Raw genomic sequence first — 18,890 nt, forward strand, 5'->3', positions numbered from 1 at the left:
GGCAGAAGGTTTGCACAACCTTGAATCGGATCCTCAGCACTGCACTGTCACGGTGGCACATTCCTGCCCTTACCTGTGTCCCCAGCATTGGGGTGCTGGAGGCTGGAGAATCAGAAATTCAGAGCACCCTTGGCTTGGGTTTGAGGCAAGCCCAGAATACAAAAGAATAACCAAATGGAGTGGACGGCCTTCTTTCTCCACCTGCAGAACAAGCATGGCGAAGACCATGGCATGTAGCTGAGAGGAAAGGAAGACCAGCCTCCCCACCTAAGACACAATTCTCTGTGTCTGATCTTCCCTGCTCTCTGGCAGCCACACCCGAAACTCTCACATCTGGGCTGGCATGTTCTGCTTCCTCTGTGGAAAGGAGAAGTCGCAGGTCTGAAGGCCCTTTGCCTCACTGTGCTGTCGCACCGTCACTAACAGGCAGGAGACTAACAGCAGTTAGTGTACACAGTTCTCAGGCTCAGCATCTTGTGGACACCCACTCGCTGGCCATGCAGCTGTCCACTGCCGCCTGCCTAGCCAGATCTTAGGCGTAGGCTAGACAGAGAGGAAACCACAGTGGAAGCCAGACCCACGGCAGTCCTGCTGTGGCTTATCTGCTTCCCACCTCTGGCCAAGGGCCTGTGGACTCCCCCATTAGTGACGAGTTTGACTAGTGGGTAGACTCTATCAGCTTCTTGTCCAGCCTATGCCATCAGACTGCCTCCCCACCCCCCAGTTACTGCTTCTGACTCACACAATGGAGTTCAATGCTACAGTCCCCTGCCACTTTGATCCCGCAGTAATACCTGGTCACAGGGCCAGGGCCACTTTTAATTCCTACTGTGTGCCAAGCGGGTAGCATTGTTCTGGAACCTAGAAATAAATATTCAGACACCACCTTTTGGTCCCAAACATACTAAAGAGAACACAAGAGCAAGGCAAATGGCCAAGAAGAGGAATCAAACAGCGGGCCTTCAAAAGGTTGATGTTTTCCTTGGATGACGAGATCCTAGAAGGCTCCATGGAGAGAGCAGAATTAGGACTAGACCTTAAGATGTGGGAGAAACGGAAGAGACTCCTCAACTTCTATCAGCACAGTAGCCTGAGCCAAGTTCTGGTGGTAGGTGCAAAGTGTAGCTCCAGTCAGAGATGTGGAGGCAGCAGATTGGCCGGGATGGGAAGCGGGTGGTGCTTAAAGCCTTGGTGTGACCTTCCTTAGTAACGTCGACCTTCTAGGCCATGAGGCCCACAGGACACACTGTCTTGCTTCAATTACCAGAATCCCCACAAACCCTGCATCCCCCCCCAGTATAGACTCCCGTAAACAAGGATGAAACATGGTGGCACTACAGCACTCAGGACCAATGCAGGAAGACCAGCCTGGGCTAGCCTGGGCTAGCCCAGGCTAGCCTGGGCTCAAAGAATGACAAGTATTGGAGGAAAGCAGAGAGGAAGGAGAGGATGGGGGAGGGGCTTTAAAGTGAAGGACAGTGAAGTAAGCTCCATCTCATGGAGTTCATTGTGGCCTTACCTAACAGCAACAGCAGTGAGGGTGGGGGGAGGGCGAGGGACAGGCTCAGGAGGCCATGGCTTGTCCAAAGTCACGAATAGCATGACAGATATAGGGTACCCAGCAGTTGGAAAAAGGGAAGCTTCCAGTTGGACCCACTCCTTCCTGCCTGGCATTAGTGCAGAGGTAACCCCTCAGCTGCCTCAAATCCAGGTCTTAGGACTATAGGAAGCAGAATGTCCCACCTGTCTCTCCTCACCCAGCGTCAAGGCAGGTGGCAACAGGCCTATTCTTGGTTGGCATAGGAAAGAATCCAGTTGTGCCCCTGGTGTGGCCTCCTCCTAAGAAATCTGATGAAGGGTGGGCTGAGGGACAGCATGTGGCTGGCAGGCCCCTAGCCTGACCTCAGCAGAGTTTTCATGCAATGCAGGTGTCTCTCTCCTAGTTACGGCTTCTTGGCTTCAGGCTTAGCACAGGACAGAGCTGCCTTCTTCACTGGATGTGAGGCCTTCAAGAGCTTTACGAGGCCCCCAGGAGCAGTGTGCTCTTCACTGTACCCCTTCTGGTGGTACAGCCCTGGACAATTTAAACACCCATCAGATGGCTTCTCTTAGAAGGGCTGGCCAGTCCTCTAGGGTGACAAGTCACATGATGTGTGGAGGAAGCCGAGGTGAGGGGTGGTTACGGAGGAGCACCTGCAGTCAAGACAAACCTGGCTGCAGGGGCCACTCGAAAAGCTACAAGGGGCATGTTTATTTAATTCCAGGGAACTTAGTCCCTGAAGCCTCTCCCCCAGCCCAAAAGCTGTGTATACCCAAGAAAAAGACTGAGCAAAGAACTCTCCCTCTTGTCCGCCCCTTTCCAGTTTTCCAGCTGCCCACTGCTTCTACTGAGATTTGCCATGTCCAGCCCACTGGGAAGCCAACGGTTAATCTGATAATATAAATCCTAGACGAACAGCCTGGTAAACTATTCTGAGCTGGCTGCTGAGGCTCTCTCCTTCCTACCTTACCTTTCCTCCATTCCCCTCCCCCTCCCCTACAATTCTCCCTTCCTGCGAGGTATATTGCTTCCCTCTGCCCAAGTGCCAGCACTTGCTGATCCCTCAGAAACCACCCCACTCTCATTGTCTTGCTTCAAGGCCTACTCCATCTCTTCCCAGCATCTCTTCTGGCCTGAACTGTCAAACTCCCTCTTGCTATACACTTTCTTATCAGTCAGAGATGTTACCTGCCATTCCCCAAAACACACTGCTCCCCTCTGTCCCTGAATTCTTAGTTCTTTCAGCCAGCTCTTCCTTGGCCCTCAAAGCTTTGACCCAAAGCTGTTTCCAGAAACGGCTCCCCTATTGACCCATTGAAATATCACCTTTGCCAGCCAGAAGCCCTTTCCTGACCTTCACCAGGACTCTTCTCTGTTGTGACTGTCACCTAGACTGCCAGGAAGGACCTGACCTCCAGGGTAAGGCAGCCTGGACATAAGCTTTGGTAGCACAAGCGTGTGTGGTTCTGAGTGTGCCTTGCAGGGAACTGAGGCCAAGGAAGTACAGACAACTGAAAGAAGTGCTTGGGAGCTTTAATTTTAGGAATTAGGGCACCAGGATTTAAATTCTTCTAGGGAACAGCTCTGGGCACAGGAAGGGCTCTGGACTGGAAGTGTCAGCCTTTTTCTGTGTCCTAGAACTAGTGTGTTATAGGGGCTATTCAGCACCAGCATGCATGAGTGTGAGAGTAAGATGGGGGCGCCGTGTTCCCCTCATGGCCACTTGCTTGTGTCTCCGGGGCCTCCTCATCCAATGGAGAACCTTGGCCTCAGAATCAAAGTCCCTCCTCTAGTGCCCTGACCTCAGATCTCCTGATGCCCGTGGCAGGCAAAGTGGCAAAAAGACTGGCACGGGGATGTTAGACAGAAGCACAGCCCAGTCTTTTTAAATCCTTCAACAAATATTTGTGGAGCACTCTACTTCCCCAGTGCCAGGGCCATAGGAACTTTCTGGAAAGCCCTCGAACTCATAGTCCCAGAGGAAGGTCCCCTCCTCTTAACACTGCCTTGTGGGGTTGCAGCTGCCTCACATCGTCTCTCTCTCTTCTCCGTGTACCAGTGGCCTAGAGTGAAAAATAATCCTCGCCTTCCCCCCTGGGGCCACTGTGATAATTCCAAGTGACATGTTGAGAAAGCGATGAATATCCAGGGTAAGGCATTGTTACTATTATTGTTGTTGTTGTTATCATGGGTTATTTGAAGACAAAGAAAAAACGAGAACCTAAGTCCACCCCCCTCTCCTCCCCTGAGTCCCCACTTCCTCCTCAGTTTCTCAGCCCACCCTGGCTTTGTCAAGAGATACAAATCCTCTCCCAGCCCCACTTCCCACACCTGAACCCCTCTGATTAAGTCCCTTCCCGGGTATCACTGTCTAATCCCTAAGTCCTTTCTCACCAGTCTCTGGTTGTCTCAGAGAATCAAATCCCTTTAGAATGAGGTGGCCCAGTTAGCTGCCAAGGAGGAGGCTGGGGGCAGGGTTCTGGGGCCTCTGGACTGCCTCAGAGGAGACTAGAAGACCAGAAGGGTCTCTGAAGGCCTTACTTCAATCTGGCACTAGTTAGCAAGAGGCTGAGGACTTCCCAGTACATTTGTGCCCTACCCTGCATCCAAGATGGAGGCTAGCTCTCAGCACCAGGTCTGTTCACTCCACACCAGGGACTTGGGAGACAGAATGGTGGCCCACAAACTCTGGAACCAGACCACCTGGTTCTGTTACCTAACAAAATTAGCTGGCACTGTCCTCGGGCTCCTATTGAGAAATGGCTGTGAAAAATCTCACTACCTCACCACTGGGGTTAAGTAAACTAGTTTATGAAAAAAATACCTAGAACCTAGCGAAAGCAGCAGCTTTTGTCTGCTCGTACTTCCTGTTTTCTGCCCCAGACTCTCCGGAGGCGGCTACCCACACGCCATCTGGGAGTGGCTTTTCTGTGCCCATCTCCAGACTGAAGTTGCCCCTGACCCCCATGCCTGTCTCATTCTGTTTTGTTCTCAGTGTGGCACTCAACTGCCATCTGGAATGGTGTGGCAGTGTTTGTGGTTAGGTTTACTCTGTTCTCAAGGGCAGGAGCCACTGTAGGCTAGGGCCACGGCTGGAGGTACAGTGCCTGGACTGTGGATGGACAAAAGGAAGGAGCAGGTCTGTCCCTTCCTTCTCATGCCTTACGACAGTTGCCTGCTGGTGCTCTCCACCTGGCCTGCGTGAGCCTGGGTGACTGTCTCAGTAACCCTTTCTGGGCATCCAGGTGGGTAGAGGGAGCTATGATGGTACCCAAGGGGCCATCAAACGATTCTCCTGTGTTGGTTGGGGTCTCATGTCTGCAAAGTGAAGAGGCTTCTGAATTCTGTAAGTATCACCCCTCACGTCTAAAATCACCGCCAACGCTGGAACCAGAATGTCTCTTGTTATTGTACAGGATCTCAGGCCCCTAGGCCTTGGATTTGATCTGGTGAGCTGGGCATTTTTTCCCTTGAGGCTCTTTCTGTATAAAACAACACATCAGGGCTGGAGGGATGGCTCAGTGGTTAAGAGCACGGACTGCTCTCCCAGAGGTCCTGAGTTCAAATCCCAGCAACCATATGGTGGCTCACAACCATCTGTAATGGGATCTGATGCCCTCTTCTGGTGTGTCTGAAGGTGACAGTGTACTCACATAAAATAAATCAATCTTTAAAACAAAACAAAAACAACACATCAAACCGGGAGTTCCAAGATGGCAACCTTTCTCCTGGGCCTAGGACGCCACCTGGTGGCAGTGTACTTCACAGCTCTTCCTGGTTATAAGAGCATATAACTTGCATGTATGTAATTTGCTCTTCCTGCCCTTCATACCACAGTCCATGGCATGCCTCACCTACCTCAGTGGCATTTTCACAGCCTGTGACCTGGTGGAAGAACTCGTTTCACAGTTAAGTGAGTGATCAGAAGTGAGTTTTGGGGTGCCACACGTCCTCCACCTTCTAATACTTCTCCTCTGACAGCTCCAGCAAGTGGGAACCAAGTGCTCAGACAGGTAAGCCTCTGGGCACCATTCCAGCCCCCCCGGATGGCTCACTTGCTTCTTCACCTTAGTTCTTGAGGCAAGGTCTCTCATTGAACTATGAACTCAGTGTTTTTGCTAGACTGGCTAGATCCACCTGCTCTCACCCACTAATACTAGGGTTACAGACACCCATCTGTCACCAGCTTTTATGTGAGTGCTAGGGCCTGAACTTGGGTCCTTACACTGACGCAGCATCTGCATTACCCACAAAGTCGTCCCCCACCCCCAGCCTGTGTTTAACAGCAACAAACAAAAATTTCAAGTTTCTCCACGCCTTCACTAACACATACCTTTTTCTAGCTTTTGAGGAACTGTCTCAAGAGTGTTTGAGTAACTGTCTTCAGAGTGACTGCACTGTTGTACGTTTCTACCGAGAAACCATTTTGAGTTCATTTTGCCTGTGACATTAGGTAAGGGCTTTAACTTTATTATTCTGTGGGTTGCTGACAAAATTTTCCATTGAATGATCTTGTCATCTTGACTTGTTCAAAATCAGTTCTGTGAAACCTGGAGAGATGGCTCAGAGGATAAGAGTGCTGGATGCTCTTCCAAAGGACCTAGGTTCAGTTCCCGGCATGTCCTTGACCAATTATGTCTGTAACTCCAGTTCCAGTGATCTATTGCCTTCTTCTGGCCTCTATTGGTACTGCATGTACATAGTACACAGACATACATAAAATAAAACTAAACCCTAAAACATAGAACAGAAAATCAACTCCACGCAATCATGTATGGATGACTTATCTCTAGACTCTCAATTCTACAGTTTTCTTCCATTGCTCACCGGTTCTCTTTATGCATCTTTAAGATTTTTTTTTAGATTCCTAATTCTGTGTATTTATGTTGGGGTGGGTTTGGGTTCGTACCTGAGTGTCAGCACATTAGAAGGTCAGAGAGGTCATTGGATCCCCTGGAGCTGGAGTCGTGTGAGTGTGAGCTGTCTGATGAGCATGTTGAGAGTTCAAGTCCTGTGCTCGATCAGTACCCGCTCTTGAGCACTGAGCCATCTTCCCACCCTCTGTCATGGTGTGAGTGCCACACCACTTGATCACTGCGGTTTTTAGTATGACTCCTGTGACTCCTGTTCTTGATTCCCATGTTTCATATGCTCTGGATATCCGGGGCCTTGTGATTCCACAAGAACTAGGGCTGGGCTCTTTTCTTCACTGAAGGTCATGACAGCTGTGACAGGGATTGCACAGAATTTTTCTGTTGATTTGGGCAGCAGGAGTGCTTCAGCAATATAAATCCTGCTAATCCATCAGTGCAGATCCCTTTGTGGGTCTGTCTGTCTGTCCTTCTTCAGTAACATTTTGTAGTTTTCAGCACACATGTCCTTTTACCTCCTTGTTTGTATTATTATCCAAAGATATTTCATTAGTTTGTATGATATTATTATGAGTTAGGTTACTGCTTTAATTTCTTTTTAAAATGGTCTCTTGCTGGCATATAAAGGCAGGATGAGTTCTGTATATTGATCTTAGATGTCTCAATGAATTTGTTAGGCTTCTTATTAAGAAAGTTGCCTTCTAAGGTGGCTCTCTGTAAGGTTTTAGCCAGCCTGGTCTACAAAGCTAGTACCAGGATATCCAGTGCTACACAGAGAAACCCTGTCTCAACAAAACAAAACAAAAGAGGCGCCTTTTGTACTCAGCATCCTGTAAGAATCATTTGTGCCACAAAGCATTCATGTCTGGTGTATGATAGTCTACAGATACCATTTATCTCTTCTCCTGGTCATAGAGAGTTGGGCTATGTCCAGTCTTCTACAGTGCAACCTCATTTTGTACATCACAGTGGGGTGGTTCTCAGCCAAGACCGTACATGAGCATTTCCTCGCTGGAAACTTTTTACACCTAACAGAAACAAACCTACCTCCAGTAATACTGGCACTGACTTGAAGTATGGTTTAGGAGCCAGGGGTTTGGGGGTTGGATTTATTTGAGACTGGTCTTGCTGTGTTGTCAAAGCTGGCTTAGATTCCTGGACCCAAACAGTCCCTCTGCCTCAGCCTCCTCAGGATCTGGGATTACAGGTGGCTGCCACAGCATTCAGCTTCATTTGTTTGCATATGGGGTCTCACTTTGTAGCTCAAGCTGGCCTTGTACCTGTAATCTGCTTGATTCCACCTCCAAAATGCTGAGTGTACAGGCATATGCCAGCATCTTAGGATTTGTTAGGCTTATCTTTTAAGATTTTTTAAAAGAATAGCATTGTCTGTGTGAACAATCCTTATTCTAAGCTAGATCCTTAGAACTAGAATACCTACATAATGTATGTATCTGGTTTCCTTTGATGAAAATAGTTTTCTAGTATGGCTGTACCTTGCTGGCTAGCACAGCAAAGTGGTTAAATCCTAACCCCTCAGCTGGGTGGAAATGCACTTCCCTGACAGCTTCTTGCATTGTCAGACTCCAGTTACCCTCTCACAGGACCTAAAATCCTTAGTGTTTTTCCCAAAAATGAATTTTGCCAGGTTGTGGTGGTGCACGCCTTTAATTCCAGCACTCAGAAGGTAGAAGTTGGTGAATCTCTGAGTTCAAGGCTGACCTGGTCTACTTAGTGAGTTCCAGCACAGTCAGGACTACACACAGAAACCCTGTCTCGAATGCTACTCCCAAAATAAATAATTACTTTTAGTTATTCGAAAACTCCCACACCACTGAGGACTGAATCCAGGGACTCATGGATGCTCAGCACATGCTCCATCTGTGAGATATATCTTCAGCAGACATATTTATAGACCATTCTTGTTCCCTTATCCATCCAATCCCTGTCGGTGATGTCATGCCCTCTTATCTGTGCATTATATATTCTGGGAATGAGTCATTTGGTTATAAACAGTTTCTTCCAGTTTGGGGTTGAGGCTTCTATTACTTTACTTATTAACATAACATACGCATTCGTAGAGGGTTTTTGTTCATGTATGTCCGTACATGGGAATGTTGGGGAACACATATGTGCATGTATATGTGTAGAGGCCATAGGAAGACATCTACACGTCTAGCTAGATCTCCACTCACATACACAGGCAGCTCTTTCACTTGGACCCGAGCTGGCTAGCTTAAGGCGTTCTCTGTCTCAGGCTCCAGGGGCTGAGAATGTAGCCCAGCGGTCACCTAATATTTACACCAGTGTTTAGAGGTAGATGCTGGTTCCCAGGCCTGCACTACATGCAGACTCACCTGCCGACAGTCTCCCCAGCCTTTCTTTTGCCTGAGTGTGCTATTTTTCACTTTATCATGGACACATTATTTTTAAATATTATTATTTGTTAGTATTTTGTTGTAAGTAGGGTTCCTGTTGCTGTGGATAAACACCATGACCAAAAGAAACTGGAGAGGAAAGGGTTTATTTGGCTTCTAATGTCTCACTAAAGGAAGGCAGGGCAGGAACCTGGAGAGCTGATGAGGAGGTGTGGAGGGGTGCAGCTTCCTGGCTTCCCACGGCCTGCACAGCCTGCTGTCTATAGATCCCGGAGTGTGTAACCTGGGTTAGCACCACCCACAATGGATTGAGTTCTCACCTGTCAATCACTAATTAAGAAAATGCCCCACCGGCCTGCCTACAGCCTGGTCTTATGGAGGCATTCAGGAGGTTAGGATGGGGTTTCTCTCCATAGTCCTGGATGCCCTGGAACTTACTCTGTAAACCAGGCTGGCCTTGAACTCAGAGATCTGCCTGATTAAGGGCATGTGCTACCACTGCCTGGCTTAGAGGCATTCCTTAACTGAGGCTCTCTTCTCTCAGGTGACTCTAGCTTGTGTCAAGTTGATATAGAAGCATCCAGCACATTTTCACATCTAGTTCTGCAAGCAGGGAGACCATGTGTATCATGACACTTGTGTGGAAATGTGTGTCAAAATGTGGGTGTAAGTGGGAGAGTGCCAAGACATGGGTGGAGGCCAAGGGACACTGCAGGAGTTCACTGCTCTCTTCTATCACATGAGTCCCAGGGATAAAATACAGGCTCTCAGGTCATGAGGCTTTACCCACTGAGACATCCTACCAGGTCGATTTTATAGTAAGAGCTTTTTTCTTTTTTCTTTTATGAGTGTTGGCCTACAACCCACAGGCATACCATGTACCATATGCATGCAGTGTCCTATTAAGGCCAGAAGAGGGCGACAGATCCCCTGGGACTGGAGTCACAGGCAGTTTTGAACTAGCAGTCCATGTGGGTGCTGGGAACTAAACCCCGATCTTCTGAGAAAGCAGCCTAATCACTTAGCAATCCCTCCAGTTGCTACCCCCATTGTTGGGATTCTGTAAACCCCACCCCATCCCAGGTAAGCTCTGCCCCAATTACCTGACACTATAAAAGGGGCTACTTGTCCCCCTCCTCTCTCCCTTGGTCTCTTACTACTCTCTTGCTTTCCCTCCCTTGCCCCTTCTCTCCTATTCCCTCCCCTCCCCCTTCCACGTGCTCATGGCCTGCCTCTGCTTCTCCTCTTCTGTCTTCCCTCTCTCTCTGCCTCTACTATCCTCTTAACTCCCCTCCCCATGCCCTGAATAAACTCTATTCAGAACTATACTGTTGTGTGGCTGGTTCCTCAGGGGAAAGGGATTGTCAACATGGGTCCCCCAGAGGCACTCCCCACCTCCACGGAGCATATCCCCTCCCCCCACTCTCTTCATCTTTTTCCTAACACCCATCATTTAACATGTTTTAAAAATAGGGTCTCACTGCGTAGCCTAGGCTGGCCTCAAGCTCATGATCTTCCTGCCTCGCCCTCCCAAGTGCTGGGATTATAGGCACGCCCCTCATAATGTAGTTATTTCATTATTAAAAACAAACAAAAACCAAACTCTCATGCACTTGAAATCACCCAAATATTCTGATTCTTTATTAAAATGTTAAAATTACACTTCTCTTGTTTGGGTCTTTAATTCAAATGGACTGGTTTTCTCTATGCACAGTGCAGCAGGGGTGCAATTTTACTTCTTTTCCGGGTGGTACCTCCTCTGACCAAGTTTTTATAAGCACTGACTGCCTTTATATCAACCCCTTGTTTGCAGTTTCTTCTCTACAACTCTGTCTTCTTTAGAAGTATTCTGGTCATTGCATACTGGTGGCTAAGCAGGTTTCTATTTTCTGTAGATTTTAATATTTTATTAGAAGGGGGGGCTGTTGCAGCTCATCTGCCCTTTGCCCTTTTATCAGGGCACAGTTTGTAAAAGGCTCAGGTTTCATACTGAGCCAGCTCCCAGCAGCCACAACCCGCAGGGTTGAAGGCCAAATTTTAGGACAAAAGTGAACCTTCACGATCCAGTAAGCAGTGGAGATCATGTTAGAAGTGAGATAGCGCAGGTTTATAGATCAAGCCCATTTTACAGACGAGGACAGTCCAGCTCTCCGTCCCGCTATGGCTCTGCGTGTTTTGCCCAGCCTCATGTGTCCAGCCCTTCCCCCTGCTCCTTTAAAACCATGGCCTCAATCTTCCCATCTGCTTTTCATCTCCCTCTTCTGCCTGCTCTTTGATCCCATGCCCATGAAGAAACGCTGACTCGAAGGAGGATGGGACATAGACTTGGCCACACCGTAGGTCAATCAGCCTAGACCCCTACGCCTCCCTCGTCCCTACATTTCTCCGATCCTGAGACAACCCGCACCGGTTTCCACTGACAATCTGGTGAACTCTCCAAGGCCTGTGGCTCTAAGGTATCATCTCCCCAAGCCTCCTACATTAGGTTTCTCCGGAGCCTCCAGGAGGCGCTCTCGCTGTCAAACACCCAACTCACCCTCCCAGCGCCCCGCCCCCTCCGGCTGCGGCCCCGCCCCTCCCGGTGCCGCGCCCCGCCCTGTCCGGCGCGGCCTGGCTCACTGTTCTCCTGGTGCCCCCCTGGATCTTAGACTACGGCCTCGCCACCTCTCAGGTCTGATCATGGGCCCTGCCGATCGTGCCGCGCTGAGGTCGCCATCGTCGCCGCCCCCTCCTCCATCGCCGCCGTCGCCACTGCTGCTGCTGATGCCCCTACTGCCTCTGTGGCTGGGCCTGATGGGGCCCGGAGCCGCGGCGGACGGCAGCGAGACGGCTGCCCGGGCTGGGCGGGGCGGAGCCCGCGCAGTGCGGGTGGATGTGAAGCTGCCCAGGCAGGACTCCCTGGTTTTGGAGGGTGTCAGGATCGGTCCCGAAGCGGGTCCGGAACCTCTGCTGGGCGGCCGCCTGCTGCTGGTGAGCTCAACCCTGCCTAAACTTGCCACGACCCGCTGTCTTCATCCCGAAGCTAGTCCTTGACAGTCCAGAATGTTGCTCCCCAGCATTCAGGGGTTCGCAAACCTGAGATCCACATGCCCCTTCCACACTCATTCCCACACCCTGACCTTTCGTGCTTTGTGGCAGACCCTGGCTGCCATTGCCGTTGCTTTGCCTCTCTTTTTATGGTTCCTCGTTAACACAGATGGATGTTGTGGATGCTGAACAAGAGATACCCGTAGATGGCTGGATTGCAGTGGCATATGTGGGCAAAGAGCAGGTCGCCCAGTTCCACCAGGAGAACCAAGGCAGTAGCCAGAAGGCATATCCCAAGGCCCTGGTCCAGCAGGTGCAAAGGGTTGTTTGAGGGAAGGGGAGAAAGAAAATGCTTTCCAGAACATCTGTTAGAGCCAGGCTAACAAGTGGCCTATGAGGAGCCTTCTGGAGAAGCCCTGGGCCCGAGTGGGTCCTCAGACACCAAAATAGAGCATCTAAACAGTGTAATGGGGAGGTGGAGAGATTTGCAGGGGAAAGTGGACTGTTCTGGTGATAGGAGTCAGCAAGGGTGGAGAACTGCTTTGCCAGAACTAGGGCAAATGGCAAGGATTTTGGATCTTACAGAACGAAAGGAGTCTAAGTTTCTCACACACAAGATAATGGGCAAATTTCTTGAAATCAAGAATATTCCTTATGTAACTATGGTATAGGAAAGTAGAAAAGTTAACATCTATAAAATGTCGTAATCTGTTTCATAATTAAATATTACCTTAGTCCACAATCACTGTGTGTTGCCTTTGACTGTCATTATCTCTTTGGCCTCTAAAACCGTCCCTTAGCTTTGGCTTGGCTTCAGGGAGCTTATAGTTAGTCTATCCAGAGGTCAGGCTCCTGAGAGCTAGGGTCACAGGTAAGGCAGACGTGTGGCAGCTTCTCACGTTCTATCTTCCCTTGCAGATGCGCCGAGCCCTTTTCCTGGGAGCCTCTGCCCTGCTTCTCCTCATCCTAAACCACAGTGTGGTTCGAGAGGTAAACTGGCTTGCTTGCACTGTGAGGGTGAGCAGGTGAGGGACAGGGGACTGAAGCCTGCTGACCCTGCCTGTCTCCTGCAGTTGGACATATCCCAGCTTCTGCTGAGGCCAGTGATAGTTCTCCATTACTCATCCAATGTCACCAAGCTGTTGGAGGCACTTCTGCAGTGAGTTCCGTTAGTTCTGGGTGGTCCGATGCCTGAGTGCTGTGGGTCTCATGTTGGGGGGAGGGTGTCTCTGCAGAAGGCCCTAAAAGCTATTGTCTAAGGTTGAAACTGGTGGAGGGGAGGGGAGGAGAGGCAGGATCTGGAAAAGGAACTACTCTATGGGCAGAGGGGACCAGCCCAGCATGAGGAAGCTGGATGTCTGTTTGACAGGCTATTCCTTTGCCTGGCTGGGTAAAGAACAGCTAGGAAAAGTCTGGGAGCCAAATCAAGAGGCCTACGGCAACACTATCCTTGGGTATCCACTGCAAAGCCAGGTAGAGGAATATAGGCCGCCCTTTCCAAAGGCCTTCTGTCTGCTCCCCACCCATGAATCTCCTCCCAGGAAGACCCAGGCTACTGCTGAGATCAGCAGCGGAGAGTCCCTCTCAGCCAACATCGAGTGGAAGCTGACATTGTGGACCACCTGTGGTCTCTCCAAGGATGGCTACGGAGGCTGGCAGGACTTGGTGTGCCTGGGAGGTGCTCAGGCCCAGGAGCAGGTGGGTGCCAATGGATCCTAGGACAGGCTTGCATACCTCAGTTAATCATTTAGTAGCTAGATCATGGAATAGTAGGTTATTAGCAGTACCATGACACTTGGCCTGGGGTGGTGGGCAGCGGTAGCAACCGATGTCTTCATGTTCTCTGCTCAGTGGCCTCCACAGCTCTCTTCACTTGTCCCACGTTTTTCCCACTGGGGACAGAACCCAGGGCCATGTTTAGGCTAAGCAAGTGTTCTGGCAGACAGTGTCGCCCCCACTGATACTGTATTTCTAGTCCTGTCTCGATACCTGTATGAATTGCTTCCCAGCTCCCATACTCCCTCAGATATCCTGCCTCTGGGCTGGGCCAGTGATTGGTATTTCTTCCTTTCCTCTGTCCGCATGAGTCCTCGGCTGGCTAGTGGATCTTTCGCCGCTCATCCTGCCTTTCTGCTTTGGATGTTTCTCTTGCTCCTCTGCTCATAGCCCCACTCTCTGCTGGGCATGGCTGGGCTTTGCCAGGCTTTCACACTGCTGTGGGAGATCCAAGCCTGTATGCTGGGGAGAGACTGTGTTCTCGTGGCTGTGGCTGTGTTTTGTGTCCACATCTTCCAGTGCTTGGCTTCCAGGTGTTCAAGGTGTTCAGTCCATAGCATTTTTTTAAGGTTTATTTATTTATTATATATAAGTACATTGCAGCTGTCTTCAGACACACCAGAAGAGGGCATCAGATCCCATTACAGATGGTTGTGAGCCACCATGTGGTTGATGGGATTTGAACTCAGGACCTCTGCAGTCAGTGCTCTTAAGCACTGAGCCATCTCTCCAGCCTCCATAGCATTTCTTGAACCCCAATCTGTGTAGGTTGAAGGGAAGCAGACATACTCTCGCCTCCTAGTGCACAGATTCCAATAGTTTGTGATGTGGGCCAGTTTCAAGTCAGACAGGCTAAAACCCCAGCTCCTAAACTTTAGGTGAACCACCAGAGGCCAAATGCTTTCATGTTCCTCACATACACTCATCTCTCACTGGGGTGGGCTACTCAGACCTGTGGGCAAGGGAAGCATATGGTGAAGGGCAGCGGGAGAGGTTACAGGCTGGGAAAGGGTCTCCGTGGCCTGTGGTGAGAATGTATAGTTTAATCCAGGCTGGCAGGGACAGAGGACAAGGCTGAGCATATGTGAAGATAACTGCCGGGCAAGATGGGGGTGGCCCATGTAATGCCATATGGCCATGGCAGGTGACATGTCCTAATGATAGCTGGCCAGGCATCTCTAGTAACTGCCCTGATGAATAACGGACTCCAGGCCCAGTGACCACCTGAGGCGGTACAACATCCTGGCTGCCCTAATAGAGGGGCCCTGCCTGTCTTCTCCTTATCCTGGGCTTCCGTCCTGGCTGCTCCAGACCACAGGCTTCAGAACGGCTTAGCCTTGATGGCTGCCCAGCATGTCTCCTGACTGGCTTGCCACACTGTAGCACAGGACACTGCAGGGTGGTTCCAGCCTCCAGCCTGCACTCTGGCCAGGAGCAGGTACACACGGTCATTCTGTAGGGCTGAACCACAAGCTGGCAGGCACAGACTCTTCCAGGTCACAGCCAAAAATACCTGAGCCCAACCTTGGGCTCAGAGAGTTTCCTGGAATAGGTACGACCACCCCACTGTGATTAGAGGGGAAAGAGGCTGGGTTACAGACACATCTAATGACCCCCCAGTGCTTTCACTCCAAGCAAGGGCTAGTTTTTCTGCATCCACAGGTCTTGGCCTCTTCTAGGATGGTGGCTCTTTTGTCCAGTCATTTCGGCCCCTCTCCCCTGCTGGGATGGGAGTCGAACCACTGTTAGGAAGAACGCTCTCAGGATTTATAGGACCATTCAGACATCCTACCCTGTGTACTGTGGCAAAGAACTACCAAAAAAGCTGAGAGCTTTGAAGTGACTTGTTAGTCACAGCACATCCGCACTCTGTGTGAAGTGGCGGACCTATGTGGGAACGCCCCTGTGGCTTGCTTCTTCTGTCACTTCAGCTTCATTCCACAAAGACCGTGTCTATAATATGCCTATGTCATACTAATGGGCCTTGAGGACTACCTATGGCAGCAGCAAAGGAGCCCATGGCTTATGGGTATTAGGATGGCTGGGCAGGGGGAGCACTCACCCTGAGCACCAGGGGATGCTCCTGGAGCAGTAGGCCAAAGGTGTAAAGGGACAAGGGGGAAAAAATCAATTTTTAAGATAGGGAAATGTGGCAAGGCAAGGGACAAGGGAGTCGGGGCATGGCTGTCAGATTGCTGGTGAAGTCCGGGACATAGGGGTGGGGGGTGCTGCGTTGCTGCCGGTTCAAGAGAGAAATGGTCGTAGCACAGGAGCATTTTCACCAGCTTTTTCTGAGGCTCTGGGTGTGAACATCAGCTGAGGTGAAGGTGAGTGGAGGATATAGGACTGAGAACAGACAAGGAGGAAATCTATGCTGGGGACAGAGTAGCAGGGTAACAGGGAGACATGATTCTCTATGGCGCTGGGGCAGACCCGGAGGAGCACATAGGCCATTGGAGCCTCCACAGACAGAGGCCCTCAGAGTTTCTGGGAGGTAGATATTCCTGGGAGGAAGCATATGGAGCAGCCTCAGCGCCCCTGACATCTGCCTCCCTCCCCAGAAGCCCCTGCAGCAGCTATGGAACGCCATCTTGCTTGTGGCCATGCTCTTGTGTACAGGCCTTATGGTTCAGGCCCAACGGCAGGCGTCAAGACAGAACCAGCAGGAGCCTGGAGGCCAGGTGGGCGCCAGACTGTGGAAGCCCTCATGCCCATAGCCCTTGGGCCTGCAAGACTGTGGCCATCCTCTTCCTACAGGAGGATTTGTTCAAACGTCGTGTGGTTCGAAGACTAGCGTCCCTCAAGACCCGGCGCTGCCGGCTGAGCAGGGCAGCACACAGCCTTCCAGAGCCTGGCACTGAGACTTGTGCTGTTTGTCTAGATTACTTCTGTAACAAGCAGGTTAGTGCCTGGGCACAGTCGGCCACAAGCTGACCTGTGGCGTCCCCAGTCCTGCTCCCAAGAGACTCTCAAATCTCCAACCAGGACCTTCTTCTAGTCCTTATACGGCTGCCAAAAGCACAGCTGGGGATGGCCTAGGAGTACTCTGCACAGTCCTGGTGAAGGCCACAGGTCTAGCCCCCATCTAGAGCCTGTGTCCCTCCTCCCACCCTGTAGTGGCTCCGGGTACTGCCCTGTAAGCATGAGTTCCACCGAGACTGCGTGGATCCCTGGCTGATGCTACAACAGACCTGCCCATTGTGCAAGTTCAACGTCCTGGGTGAGCACCCAAGGCCAGGTGGGATCCTGGGTAACTCCCTAAGCCCCACCTGATACCTCTCCCCCTTTCCCTACAGGGAACCACTACTCAGATGACTAACTGCCCCAGTGGCCGTTCTGCACTTCGGGATGGACCCTTCCCAGCCTACACTACAGGAGAATGGGATGGACAGACCAGCTAGCCCTGTGGGCAAAGGGAAGGTCCCACAGCTCCAGGCTGAAGACAGAGCCAGGACCCAGCAGGCAAGGAGAAATCATTAGAGCCCTTCTCTGCAAACCTGGGTATTTGTGTCTGTCCTCATAGGCAGCTCCCATAACGCTGGGAAACAAAATACGGCCATTACACCTGTCTGCAGCACTCTGGAGCTTCAGTGTTGGACTTTATGCTATTTATTGGGGGATATATTGAGGGGAAAGATGTGTGGCCATGGGACCCACTGGCATGACCCTGTCTTTCGGGCCATGGCCTGATCAAATCAAAGGTATGACATTAAAGTGACCCTGCTCCACTCCCTGCTGCCTGTCCAGCTGGATTCCTCCAGTCTAGCTGGGATCAGAGGCCTTAGAAACCATCTAATGCTGTATTTCTTGGTTGGCCTGTTACTGACCAGGATACTTGAGGCCACAGAATATATGTGGTGCATCTGCCAAGGGCATCATTAAAAGGAAAAAAAAAGTGAAAACATAGAAACAAATGTTTGGATAGGGAAGTTTTAATAGTAAAATAAACATGGAATATATTTTAACATAAGACATAAATCTGTGTGATGTTTTAAGATGTTAAGGAAAAGATGGGTATGTGGTGGCATATGCCAGTAATCCCAGAAACCTGGAGGTGGAGACAGGCAATAAAGAGGTGGATGCTGGCCAGCTGGGCACAGTAGTGCATTCCTTAAGTCCTAGCACTGGTGAAGCAGAGGCAGGCCTCTGAGAGTTCAAGGCCAGCCTAGTCTACATATCGAGTTCCAGGACAGCCAGGCCACACAGAGAGACCAGTCTCAAATAACAACAAATTCAAGGCTAAACTGGGTTAGGGGGCAGCCCCTGTAATCCTCTTGTTCTGTAGCCTCTGGGAAGGGAACTCCTGATTATACTTGGAGTTTGAAGTCAGCCTGGGCTTCTCTCAGAAAGAAAAACAAACAAAATACCAATCACCTTGGTTTCTCTTGCTGGGAACAGGTAGAATTCTTACAATCCTCAAGGCCTTGCAGTCCTGGGCTGCAAGAGCGTGCCTTGCATAATCTTTAAAGTACTGGCTCTAGAAGTTTTAGCCCCTGTGAGTAGGTTATGTAAAGTGACCTTCAGGTGAGAGGCAAGGGCTGGGGCGTGGCGAACTGGTAGAGCACTTGCCTACAATGCACAAGGCCTGAATTCAGCTCCCAACACTCAACAACATCAATAAAAATGAGAAAAGCGTCCGGCCAACTCATGAGCCCATGGGAAGCACGAAGTGGTCGGGACTGAAGGGGATTCCATGCTGGAGACATACATTCTCTGCCACACACCCCCTTTTCTTTTCTCTTTTTTTTTTTTTTGAGACGGGGTCTGTATGTGGCCCTGGCTGTTCTGGAGCTTGCTATGTAGACCAGGCTAGCTTCAAACTCAAAGAGATACTCCTGCCTCTGCCTCCTGAGTGCTAGGATTAACAGTGTGTTACCATGCCTACCCCAGCTCTGCTGTCTTCTTGAAGATGGGTGGTACAAAGGGCCAGGTAAGAGCAACGAGGGGTAGGGACCTCAGCTCCACAGCCTAAGCCTAAGCATCAAGCTCTGTACAGCCAGGAGCTCATAAAAGGACTCTTGCCAAGAGCCATCTAAAGGAGACATCCCAAGGTGATACCTTATTTTTCCCCTCTGAGCAGTCTGAGCAAGGGGCTGGTCACATAGATTTGACTTCTGGATTTTTTCTGATTGTTTCCTGTTGTTCTATGCCTGCCCATCTGTTGTCTGAGTTAGGTCCTCGCTATATGGCACAGGCTAGCCTCAAGCTCTCAATCCTCCTGTTTCAGCCTCCCTAGGGTCTGGCCTACTGGCTGGCACAAGAGAGAGCTAATAATTGGATGTTGAGTCAGCAGAGGCC

At 50.4% G+C, this 18,890-nt stretch overlaps 1 protein-coding gene across 5 annotated transcripts; it reads left to right on the top strand.

Moving 5' to 3' along the window:
* The first annotated feature begins 11,182 nt into the window (after nucleotides 1–11,182).
* RNF215 (ring finger protein 215) lies at nucleotides 11,183–17,513 on the top strand. 5 transcript variants are annotated; one of them, XM_080932099.1, is made up of 9 exons: nucleotides 11,183–11,245; nucleotides 11,461–11,759; nucleotides 11,986–12,129; nucleotides 12,735–12,806; nucleotides 12,890–12,975; nucleotides 13,358–13,514; nucleotides 16,154–16,273; nucleotides 16,350–16,493; nucleotides 16,710–17,513. In XM_080932099.1, exons 2-9 carry the CDS (start codon nucleotides 11,469–11,471, stop codon nucleotides 16,863–16,865), a joined length of 1,170 nt encoding a protein of 389 aa, XP_080788225.1. In that variant the 5' UTR covers nucleotides 11,183–11,245; nucleotides 11,461–11,468; the 3' UTR covers nucleotides 16,866–17,513. The 5 variants fall into 5 exon arrangements, with proteins under 5 accessions (XP_080788225.1, XP_080788226.1, XP_080788224.1 ...); XM_080932100.1 differs by lacking the exon at nucleotides 11,183–11,245 and having other exon boundaries at nucleotides 11,422–11,759; nucleotides 16,710–16,812; nucleotides 16,889–17,513; XM_080932098.1 differs by lacking the exon at nucleotides 11,183–11,245 and having other exon boundaries at nucleotides 11,422–11,759.
* Nucleotides 17,514–18,890: the final 1,377 nt, after the last annotated feature.

The sequence above is a fragment of the Micromys minutus genome (genome assembly GCF_963924665.1).
Source record: "Micromys minutus genome assembly, chromosome: 1".
Taxonomy (NCBI): Eukaryota; Metazoa; Chordata; class Mammalia; order Rodentia; family Muridae; genus Micromys; species Micromys minutus.